Source organism: Cucurbita pepo, chromosome LG06 (genome assembly GCF_002806865.2).
Source record: "Cucurbita pepo subsp. pepo cultivar mu-cu-16 chromosome LG06, ASM280686v2, whole genome shotgun sequence".
NCBI lineage: Eukaryota > Viridiplantae > Streptophyta > Magnoliopsida > Cucurbitales > Cucurbitaceae > Cucurbita > Cucurbita pepo.
In genome coordinates, this window is record NC_036643.1 from 1320819 (window position 1) to 1333384 (window position 12566).

General features: G+C 35.5%; 1 protein-coding gene and 1 pseudogene across 1 annotated transcript; one reads left to right on the forward strand and one right to left on the reverse strand.

Annotated features, from left to right (window-relative positions):
- Positions 1–328: 328 nt before the first annotated feature.
- LOC111797081 (conserved oligomeric Golgi complex subunit 8-like) lies at positions 329–5517 on the reverse strand. The gene is made up of 12 exons (XM_023679977.1): positions 5227–5517; positions 4891–5043; positions 4249–4397; positions 3569–3646; positions 3385–3478; positions 3226–3300; positions 2785–3081; positions 2395–2462; positions 2246–2300; positions 1964–2102; positions 931–1115; positions 329–842 (listed from the first exon to the last, which is right to left on the reverse strand). Exons 1-12 carry the CDS (start codon positions 5350–5352, stop codon positions 549–551), a joined length of 1713 nt encoding a protein of 570 aa, XP_023535745.1. The 5' UTR covers positions 5353–5517; the 3' UTR covers positions 329–548.
- A 360-nt stretch (positions 5518–5877) lies between these two features.
- Positions 5878–10577, forward strand: LOC111797379 (annotated as a pseudogene).
- Positions 10578–12566: the final 1989 nt, after the last annotated feature.

Below are 12566 nucleotides of genomic sequence, written 5' to 3' on the forward strand. Positions count from 1 at the left end.
CAGGCGGGAAGGAAGGATCAAAACGCACCGTACTGCTGCGCCCTTTAAATTTTAGCGACAAATGACATTAGATTTTTTTTTTTTTTTTTTGAAATTTATGAATTTTGACATCATTTATTTGAGAATGTTATGAACTTATTTCTTAGAAATAATACATTCAAATATTGCTTTACGAGTTATTTGCTTTATTGGTTGGATTATTTGTCTGTGTGAAATCAAACATTGGTTTGGTTGGAGAGGATACCAGAACATTTCTTGTTAGGATATGAAAACCTCTCACTAGCAGACACGTTTCAAAATCGTGAAACTGTTGACAATACATAACGAATCAAGGCGAACAATTCAATCAAATAAAGCATTTCTAGGACGATTCAAGAATCAAACACTTATTTTCAGCTTTTTCCCTTTTGGAAATGAACTCTCCCTGTTTCCTATAACATACACTATATAACTGCTAACTTTTACTGAAAATAATTACAAATGAAGGTTTAAAAGAATAGACGCAAAATCAAGTGTAGGGATGCAAAATCAAGTGTAGGTTGTTGAATTTAATTGCTCTGCTCTGCTTCTTCACCTTCGCTATGTTTTTCATTACTCTGCAAGGAAGGGCTTTTCTGGTCCTTATCAGCATCCGATGAAGCTCCATTGTCCAGCGCAGGCATATCACCATTTTCTGTAGCGTTATTCTCTTCGGCGTTACTGACCATTTTCGGGAGGTTTCTTGAGGAAGAGACGGTCAATAGGCGGCCGATGCCTTCATACAAACTTTTCGCGTCCAATATAATCGTCGCCCCGCCCGGATAACAGCGGCCAAAACAAGTAGCACAATGGGGATAAGCAACCTACAGAAGATGGTGCAAAATGAGCTAGGAGTCTTTTAGAAGGGAAATCTCAGATGGCAATGGCAAAGCAAAAAACTGAAAACAACACCTCTATGAATGCGCGGCAAAGCTGGAGGAAAAGTCCAGACTCATTATCTTTTAGCATGTGAGTTGTGTTGTATCTCAATAAAGAATCCGAAACAGCCTGCAATCCTTTTATTAGTTCTTGAGCTATCACATGTTTCAAACTCAAAGGGGCACAATGGCGAAGTTCGTTCATAGCTGCCGATACACCTAATACCACCGAAAGGAGATGTCGTTAACGAACCTAACATATTGCAACAAAATAAACTTCTAGTTCTAGTGCAAATTTCTTACTTAGAGCTCATAGGTTGAAATATGGTCGGATAAATTAGTTGTACCAAGCCATGTAGCAAACTATTAGCATTACTATGAAAAACAACAAAAGGCAAGCAAACCACATCCGATTTCTTTTTTCAGCTTCAAACGAATCTATCAGCATGCAGCATTAATACTAACATGGATCAGGTTATACAAAAGCAGAACAAAGTTGCATTGTTCCCACTTTTATATTCATTTTAGTTCAATATGATTTCTCCTCTTTAAAGGCATTATTTCTTCTGGTTTATTCCTCTGTGCCTTACAGTTAAAGCTTCTTTTATGGAGTCGAGTACCGATTCAATTGATAAATTATCGGGTTGGAGAGCCCAGCTTGATGGAGAGCTGGGATTGCTTCGACAAGAAATGAATCTTCGTACAAAAGACTAATTCTCCTCCAATACAAACAGGCTAATTGATTGCTTACTCCACCATTTCTAAGAAGCACAAAGATAATTCTATAGCAACATAATTGGAGAGCTCTTCTCAATATTATCAAAATTTTCAAGATGGCAGCAAAAGTCAGTACAGGAGTCAACTATAACAGGGGAACTCTTTTTTATTAGATTTATGCATTCTGCACTTCTTTATCGTGTGTATCTTTGTTTCTTTTCAGTCTACTCTTTGTAGTCTGCCTTCTTCATAAATGAAAAGTGTTGTTTCATTTTCGAAGATATATGACAAGTTTTCTGGGAAAACTTGAAAAACTATTTCACAGTATATGAAGCAAATATCTGACATACCATTCACAAAAACAGCAAGAGGTGGATGTTCCATCAAATATGAAGGTGGAGTCACGTCTTCCTGACTTTCCTCACCAATAGTAGTTGCCGGAAAGCCAACAGCTGGTAGTGGGACCCAACGATGGGAATCCAGAACTAACTGCATAGGCAATACATGGTCAGTCAGTCAGTCATGAGCCATGATAGTGATATTGATTGCAGCCAAGCAACATCACCAGTCTTCCTTAGAAAAATTGAATTGCGGAGTTTCAGTCTAGAAGAAAGCATGCTTCAGATGGTTACCTGAAAATTATCAACTGCAGTACCCATATTTTTTGAAAATAAATTGAGAACTGCCCTGTAGAGTAATTAAGTTAAATAATTATAAAGAAATAATGTCATTAATATTGAGTTTGAAAAACAAGAAACCAAAAATATAATAGCTGCCTTACTCTTCAAAAAGTGGAGGAAGCAAACCACGAAAATCCATTCCAACCCAGCCAAGTCCCATAGCACAGTACTGCAAATAACACAATGAATAATTAAAAACAAATTAAGTAGCTGGAATTCCAAGTTTTTTTTTTACATTGAATATTTTTTTTTTACCTAACGAATAACTGAACCTTCCTGGAAACAATTGAAAGAGTAAAAGAACAAATAAAAATAAAGCCCACAAAAAAGGGAGGCAAAACTATAAAAACGAATCAAGTAAAACAAAACCTAAAGGATAATCACAAAAGGCTTCGCAGTATTTTGAACCTCAAACTCTTAAAAGATTCCAAGAACTATAAGTCGATAACTATTCATAAATTAATCAAATATTGGGCAAAAGGGATTCTTACCATGCACTGTTCCAATATATTTGATAGAGATCCACCTTCTGTTATCTTTGGGAGCATTATTTTGAGTGTCTTCAAGTGAGAAGTTATCTGATGCATAGACCAACTAAAAAGAAGCCCACTGTCATAGTTTTCTTCATTTCCGGACGTATCATCCGCAAATATAGCTCGATATTGGTTAACAACGTCAAAAAGATGTGTCCTATGACAATTGATCATTCCTTTCAAATATTCATAAGCATTTCTCTGGTCAAGATCTTCGAGAATTCCAGTAAGCCATGCCTCTCGGCATCTTAAAAACTGAAAGAAGATTAGTGGAATCCCATATAATTAACTCCATTGAAAAGAAGATGACAAAATCTAGTACAGAAAACTTCTTATAATTTTTCAAGTTGAGAATAGATAACACGCAAAGTAGATTTAAAACAAATGAAAGACTTTTACCTGTAAACGCATTTCATATTCACTAAATACTCCAATTCGACGTAGATATCCAATGATGCGGAGACATTCAGGCAGCTGCAGTATTTAAGAAATTATTATAATTCTTATATCATGATTTTTATGACATGTGCTAGCATAATCATAATTCAAGAAGGTTACCTGAATATTTGAGCGAAGTTTTTGGAGAAGTTGAGAAAGAAGAGATTGGGTGGTTTGCCTGACTTCTGACACCAGTGCTTGAATAACTGGTACTCTATGGGAAAAACAAAGTCTAGTTAAGATGCTTGTTACAGTAGCTTCCAAAACAGAAAATCACTTTGTGAATAATAGGTGAAAAACTTACTTAGGGTGCATAGTTGAAAGTTTTGCGACAAATGCTTCCAAGTCAAGAGCTTCATCATAATTTCCATTTCTTACACACCTGCAGAAGAAACGGAATCACCAAATACCTCTTTTGTAATGTTCTAAAAATATAGGACCAAAATAATATGAAAAAGATTTTGAATTCATGCTATCATTAATTCCTGAAGCAAGCTCGTGCTTCAAATTTACCATGCATGCTCTTCTTCGTTATATTTACAATTATAATCTTTCAAGTCTAGAGCAGTTAACTAAAGAAAATTAAATAGAGATGGAAGCACATTAATCCTTGTCTAGTGGGCGTCTTGGCTCAGCACGTGTGCAGAGTAAAACTTATCCGACCAAACTAAGCTCCATAAAGTTTATAGGGTGAACATGTATTGAGCTAAAATAGATTTTTTTTTTATAAGAATTGGGGCTAAAATAGGTTTAGAATGTAAAACAAAAAAATAAAACCAACAACAAAACATATCAGCTCCTGTACAACAGTACCAAGTAAATGAAAGGTACATGCCAGCAATAGCTTAAAAATTATATTCTTATTAACTATATATTAGCAGTCAGCAAGGGGAATTGCTTTAACATATTTTTAGCTTACACTGTAACAAAAATAAGAACACGAGGTAAAATTTTAGTGCATAGGTCAAACGTTGCATTACATACGTATCCATAAGCTGAGGAATTTCAAGTAAATCAAGCAGAGTACTGTGATGTGTTAGCAATATCTGGTTCATCTTCCTCTTCTCCAGAATCTGTTCCGCAGATTCAATAAACTCTGTGCTACCCGATGTCAAATTTGGAATCTCAGATATCTGTAACAGAGGAAATTAATATCTCAATATCAAATATTGTCACATGTGTAAATGTAAGAACAGTATGATCCGTTGACTTTACTGCCTCATCATAAGTGTTATCCTCCCACAGCTAATAATAAGGAGAATGTTGTAGTAAATAAACAATTTTAATCCTCGCAAGAACAACGATTATAATACCGACAATAATAGTTATAAAACAGGCATGAGAAGAGGAACATCAGAGAGGTGATCTCTTAACAGATGAAACAACCCAAGTGATTTCACTTTGTATACAATCTATCAAGCCAAGAAAGTTAAAATTGATTGAAACATTTGATTGCCATGTGAAGTCCAGTGCAGAAATTGATTAACTACCACACTGTCAATAGTCAATTAGCAATAATCATCTGAACAATTATCGGCATAAAGTACACTTTCCCCTAATATTAAGATCTCAAACCATGAACATATGCAAGTAAATGAAGGAAAGGCAATAGGACTTCGGAATTACCAAAGTTTCAAGATGCTTATCGATGGAAGATACTTCTTCTCGAATTGCAAGCAACGCATCGGCGGCGGCAATGAAAGCTCGGTAGTTGCCCACTGCCACCTCTTGTATTTGCCTCCGAATTCGCTCCGCATCCACCTGAAGAAGCTCCGGTTCCTATACATGACGAGATATGTCACTAATTACAGAATAGACACTGAGGCACTTGCTTTCAACTTCAAACCAATCAATTAAATAATCAGAAGAAAATCAAGACATTGTTATTTCTGAGCTAGATTGCATTCAACCACTCCATTTCCTAGTGCAACACACAACAGGTGAGAGATGTTAAAAAATAACCTTGTTTAGACGATCGAGTGTGAAAGAAAGGAGCTCCGACACATATGGCTGCTGCGCGGCAGAGGCGAGTGGAAGGAGAGTGGGAGCCGTCGACGATGCGAGCTCCTCCGCATTCTCGGTCTCCATTTTCCGGACCTCCGTAGTCACTGGTACGACAGCCCGGATCTAGAAACTTGCGTTCAGAAAATCACGTCGAGTCACAGATCTGCCGGCGAGCCGAAGAGCTCCGTCCCCGCTCATTAGCGAAACCGGTTATCGTTTTACTATTTGGATCTGAAATGACTTCAGTTTTTTTGACGACTGAGAGTGAGGATTACTTTTCCAATGTTCTTTGAGGGGTAATATGGTCTATTTACTCACTTTTCGGTCTAAAAATACCCGATAGTGCAATTTTAGGAATAGAGGGCTAGTTAAGCAAAACAGTATTTTTTTCACCCTCTTGGGTAAAAAAAAAAATTTGATGGCATTTAAGTGAAATTTTCACCGCATTCTTCAATTTTCACCGGACAAGTCAAAATTTTCACCAAAAAAAAAAAAAAAAAAAAAAAAAAAAAAAAAAAAAAAAAAAAAAAAAAAAAAAAAAANAAAAAAAAAAAAAAAAAAAAAAAAAAAAAAAAAAAATTCACTCCCGCTTCCTTCTTCCCCGCGGGAATATTTCGACTGAGCGGAAGGTATCGCTCGCAGCGGCGAATGGATTCTCTGATAATTGAGTGATAATGTCGGCAGTTAACGTATTAGAGCCGCCGACGAGGGGGAAGGTCGTGTTGAATACCACGTTGGATCGCTCGATATCGAGCGCTGGCCTAAGGAGGCTCCAAAAGCCGCCAGAAATTTCGTTCGGCTTTGTCTTGATGACTACTACGATAACACCACCATTCACCGGATTATACCGGATTTCATTGTTCAGAGCTGTGATCCTACCGGTAGTGGCACAGGTCCATCCATTTCTGTCTTGCTTCTATTCTGGCTGCATTTATTGGTTAGTGTTTTTGTAAAGCTCTGTATTCTACTGGTAGTGGATATTTGTTAGAGAAGCTGATCGTTGAGTGCTTGCATGGAGAAATTAAAGAGAGTTCAAGTGAATTGGTAGTTAATGAAGTTCACTCGATCATTCTCTGCCTAATGACGTTTCGAGAATGTATTATTATTATCTGCCTAATGATATTTGGATAGCGTTCTTAAGTTATCGAGAATGTTATGTTACTTTGTGGCATGTAGTCACTGGCTATGCTGTCCTAAGACAATGTGGGATAGTGTCTTCATAGTGTTTATGAACACCATGATAGAACAATAGAAGGAGAAGTGGAGAAGCTAATCAAGCAGATCAGGCTGCCTTGCTACCATGTAGATGGGAAGGTATTAGGCACGGAATTAGTCCGTTGTCTGAAGGAGGGGACTAGGAAAATAGATAACAACAGGGAAGAGGGACGCGAGCCAAAATGTCGGGCATCAATGTCCAAATTTCCAAAATCGTGCGTATGCATCATTATTTTTCTTATTTTTCGGCAATCTGCATTTTCACACAGGTGATGAAAGTATATATGGGGTATTTCCCTCGAGGAGTTTTACTCACGGCTTAGATTCAAGCACAGGGGCTCGGTAGCATGTGCAAATGCTGGGTCGCCTCATTCTAATGGAACTAAATGTTGTTATAACCTCGAGTCGATGTGATGAACTTGACAAGAAGCATCAATTTAAAGAAAGGTAACAATGATTCTTATTGTGCAACCATTTTGATATTGCTTGCTAATGTAATGATGGAGTTCATTGGTTGTTTTAGGTCAATGGGGATCCTGTGGATCCACCCAAGATAAAATCAGTTGAGGTAGGATTTAATGATAGAAGTTTTGAACTAGGTTGCAGTTTCATAATAGTTTTTACTTTTGATGGTCCTTTCATGTTTCCCTAATGTTATAAGCTTCTATTATGTAAAAAGAATCTTTAAGGTACTTTGGAATCGATTAGAGACGATGTTGATTCTGAAAACATGGACACTAAGAAGAAAGCTGTGAAGTTAGAGTTCATACATTGCAGAACTCTCTTCGGAGATACATACCTTGGTTACTCCTGATTTCTCTGTTGCTTGGTATGTTTGCGTACTGTAGAAAACGAAATTTACTATCATTTGGAGAAGAAGCTGAAGATGATGAGAAAGAACTGACAGCTTTGAAGAGAAAAAAAAAAAAATAGGAACAGTCATGATGTATTGGATGATCCACGTCTGTTATTGGAAGAGATTCCAAGCAGTGCTTCGGTAAATAAACAAACAAAATAAAGTAAGAAACTTTTTAGGGGGAAAATGAATTAGTATAAGCTTGCTGCTATCTTGATCTGAACAACTTTCAAGTAATCATCTTCTGAATGCCTCATTTCAACTTTCCCCTTGCAAGCTCAATTCTTACCCAAAAAAACCCCTTGATTTTCATACGAGGTCTGTTCATCTGAGATAAGTGTCAATAATATCTTCTTCTAACATTCACTTTTGAAGCTGCGGTAGTTGCAAAACTTAGTTGAGATCATTTATGGCACATTCAGAATATTTGTTGGTTTCTAACCGACCATGATGAACCTTTTGAGTGCAGAACTCGTTTGACAGTAAAAGAACGAGGGAGATGCAGCTATCTGTTTGAGAAACTTTAGCATCAAATAAACAAGACACTCGAGATTCAGATTCTGAAAATTCTAATCTCCTTCAATATTGCAATAGTAATGACAGTGGAGCTAACTTTGATGCTCGAATGCGTCGACAGATATTGAGAAAAATAACAGAGTTGGGAGATGAGCCATCTCATCCCACAAGTCTAAAAAATCTTATTTCATTGTTTAGCTTGCCTTTGGTACAAAGACACCAGGAAAATGAAAGGACATTTAAAATTTCAAATTATGAATCTCAACTTTATTACGCTCTTAAGCTTAGATCTCAAAGCTTTCCCTTTCTCCTTTCTCATTGTTGGTTTGTGACTTTAATATCTTCTGCATAATGAGGAACTTCTGTCTGCATCTTTTCATGCATGGATATTCGCATTTCTTACTTCTCCAATCTTTATAGCAAGTAAAGTAATTACTTTTTCTTTTTGTTACAGGTTTTGGAAAAACTTGCGAATTTTGAGAAAGTCATTTCTGGAAAACCCAGTAACTTCAAGCGCTGAATCTGGGGGTGGCAATGCTGATTTGTCAGACTGGAAATCTGTTGGTTAGAATTCACACCAGAGCCTTGCAAGGTAAATAATTATGAGTTTATTGACATGCTTAAATGCCAACTTCGTACCCTTTAACACTTCAATGGACTGAAAATTTTGCATAATATTCCTACCAAAAGAAAAAAGTTAGCTTAATATTCCTATAAACAAATTGTAAAATATTTCAATCTGCCCATAACATTACCCCTTGCTCGACAGGAGATTATGAAGTATATGCTATGTTTATGTTTGCTTTATAAATTCATTATGTCCATCCAGTTATGAATTTCTCCTCTGGTTCTTTTTGTCCGATTTTTTAAAAAATAGTTTAATCATTCAAACTTGTACTTTACTGCAAATGGAAAAATGTTTGAACTGTAATCCTCATCTATCCATTACTTAGTTTTCACCATGGATCATGCAGGACTGCATGTCTCGTGGTGATGATCCAAACGACTACTTTGTGCATGAACGTTTTCTCGAGAAGGGGAAAGAGAAATTTAACAAAATGAAAGCCAAACAAAACGACGTGAACGGGAATGGGCGGGCAAATCTCTTACTTGACTCGTTAGTCAGGACGCAGGACATGGGTTTGAGAGTAGGTTAAATTCCTGATTGACTTGGCTCCATTTTTTACTTTCGAAATTGATCAAAAATACATCTCTATTCCCACAGAATGGTGGAGCCAATTGGTTCGGACATGCAAGTTTCTGGATCTGGAAAAAGAAACAATATACAACCTCTCTCGACACATCTCGTATCCTTCGTCCGTAATTTCCTTTGAATTTAGTTATAAAGCTTGGAGAAAAAGGCAACCCCATCCGTCAAATGTAATTACTTGCAATGGGTTAAGTTCTAGATTTGTTTGATACAAATTGCAGGGATATGGAGGTCCTTGAAGCTTTTTTAGCCTATGATTTATGACTTGGCCAACCCTCATCGTAAAAATGATTCTAATAAGTTGAGACATGAAACTAGGAACTACATATTCTTTGGGCAGAAATAAACCAGTTTCCTTTTGTTGGCAGTCTTATTCAGGGGGAGCTCTTCAAAGTATCATATTCTCTGTCTTCTGTACCGCATATTCGGACTAGGAAAGTCTTCAACAGCACATGTTCTTCACAGAGCCGTTACTGCCACCAGACGCGCAAAGATAGTCGGCCAGCCATACTGGTGGGAAGTTGACTGGTTCAAATAGGACTCGGCCCAACCGTTCATTAATTTGGTGGGAAAAATCATGGTGAGTTTTATTTCTTCATTTATTTATTTTGAGTAAAATTATTGTTCGTTCCCATGCTTCTTTATTCAAATTCGGCTCATTCAAGTTGGTTGAGAGAGAGAGGGGAAGGGGAAGGGAAAGGGAGAGGGAAATGGATTTAGCCTAACCTAACCCCCCACTCTCTATTATTAGATTCCTTGACTTTGTGATTGGCTGGGTTTCGTTCATATTAATGCTTTAAGTTCATCAATTTATTTCACACTATTTAGGGTATTGGGAATTAGGTGAACGGTGGGTTTTAGAGGGATTGTTTGAAACGAATTTCACATTTCCCTTGTGTGATTCTGCAATTATTATCATTATTGTTCATGATTTCTTCTGTTCTACACACAATTGCTCAAAGGTTCCCACAATTACCGTTTGCTTTACGCTGCTTTTGTGTATAATTGAAAATTGAGAAATTAAGGGGAGAAAAGGAGATTTGTTTGATTGTTTTGCTTCCATCTCCACTTTGTCTTTATAAACTTTAATCGGAGGGGGGCGTGCCACACCACACGGCCTCTCTATTAGTCAAAAGGTAGCGTATAAGTTTGAATTTTTTCAACTTTGTGGCTCAATCTTCTTCTAGGCATGGCCCACTAAGCCGTCATATGGTCTTCCCTCTCAAGAGTTAGAGAGAGAAAAATTATGAAAAAAAACAATCGTTGTAGCTTAAGATCTCGTACCAAATTAGATGGTATCACTTCTGTACTCGTACCAAATTAGATGGTATCACTTCTGTACTCGTACCAAATTAGATGGTATCACTTCTGTACTCGTACCAAATTAGATGGTATCACTTCTGTACTCGTACCAAATTAGATGGTATCACTTCTGTACTCGTACCAAATTAGATGGTATCACTTCAGTACTCTGTAGTCCTCGATAGGAATTTTATTTTCTCATAAAATTATTTCATGTATGGAAATTTCTTTATATAATAGCCTTATTAGCACAACAATGATTTTGAACTTCTAATTTCAAGGAAAATGATTGTTGAGATAATGCTCATAGTTTTATTAGTTTTGACATTGATTTTTTTTTTTTTTTTTTTTTTTTTTTTTTTTTTNTGATGACACATCAGAAAATAATAAAATAAATTCCATTCTTATAGCATAATAATAATAATAATAGTGTCTAGTGTCAACGTAGGCATTTTTCATTGATAAAAAAAATATACTTGGGAAGAAACCTAAAATAAATTTCAAAATTTAATTAATTACTCCTTTTTTTAGTAGAATTTTGTTAAAATGTTGTACGAAAAATAGTAATTGAATTGATGAGTAGATAACTTGAAACAAAAATTGTAACTCTAACAAGGTTATGGTGTTACAGTTGAATGCTACATTTGGTTCCAATTGCATAATTGCATAGATAATTATTGAAATTTGGGCATTGTATATATTTCTATGCTTTCATATGGTAAAATTTTTATATTTAATTATTTCTATTGACATTAAATAACATAAAATTAAAGAGAGTGAGATATACAAGATTTAAAACATTTTCAAACCAATGTCACAGTAAACGATAAAGTTGAAGACTCACATGACATTGTATTAAAATATAGCAATAAATTTACGAACTTAAAAAGATTTACGATCTTTTTTTAATAAATTTGGTGGAGTACTATCTGATCATTTCTACAAACTTCAAGTGAATATTGTAACTACTCAACTGTGTCATACTGAATATTGTAACTACTCAACTGTGTCAATTGTTTGTAGATAATGTGACGGACTCTAATACCATTTATAATTGTTAGGTTAATAGATATCGTCCGCTATAATATGTTACATGTTATCGATACTATACCTTAAACTTAGTCGTGCCAATAGATGGGTCAATTCTCAAATATTACAAATGACTCCAAAAGAAGAGGAGGCTAAAAATGATTAAGAATTCAAAGGAGTCGAGCCTCGATTAGGGGAGGCGCACTTTGTTCGAGAGGAAGTGTTAGTCCCACATCGGCGGCTGTTCAAAGGGAAGTGTTGGTGATCATGGGTTTATAATTCATGAATACTCTCTAGGCATTTTGGGAAAGTTCTGAGAACTTATGCTGGAAGTGGACAATATCATACCATTGTATAGAGTTTTAAAATTGTTAAGTAAACCGGAGAAAAAAATAAATGGAAAAGGAAAAAGAAAAGTAAAAAACCGCGTGTTGGCAATCCCAAGTCACCGCTTCCAACGAACGACCGCCCTGAGTGGAAGCCGTAAACAACCATATTCTACCATTCCGTGTTCACACTTGTCAATCTTCAAAACCCTCCTAATCAAACAACTAATTATTATATTATTTTTTATATTATTATTTTTTTTAAATATTCCATTACTTTTTTCTCCTTTATTTGGCAGGTTTTCATTATATTTATATCTTTACACTGTTGGGCCCCACGCCTCCGGTTTCTATTTAAATTAATAAAATAAAATGGAGGGAATCCAATTGACTTTCACAGCTCGAGTTCACAATTTATATGATTTATTATTACAAATATAAAAATTTAAGAATTTAAAGATTTATTTCACACAAATATACAATTTTAATTAGCAATTTTAAAAGTTAAAATATTTATATAAAATAGTATTATTCCTTTAGAAAAAAAAAAAATGGATTCTAAAAACTTTGGAAAGATTTTACATATCCCTTTAACTTTTTTATTATTTCAAAACCATCCTTAATCCAATACCAAAGACCTATGAAATTATAAAGTGATATCTACTAAATCTTTAGTTTGGTATTTTTTTTTTTCAGATATTTCATTTTTGGCACTTAACAAGATTAACACGAAGGACATCTTTACAATTATATGAAAAATACGTTCGGAGTTTTGGAAAATAAAATAAAAATGGTTATACTTTACCTTAAATCCCATAATTTATCCCTACTTTAAGATGTAATT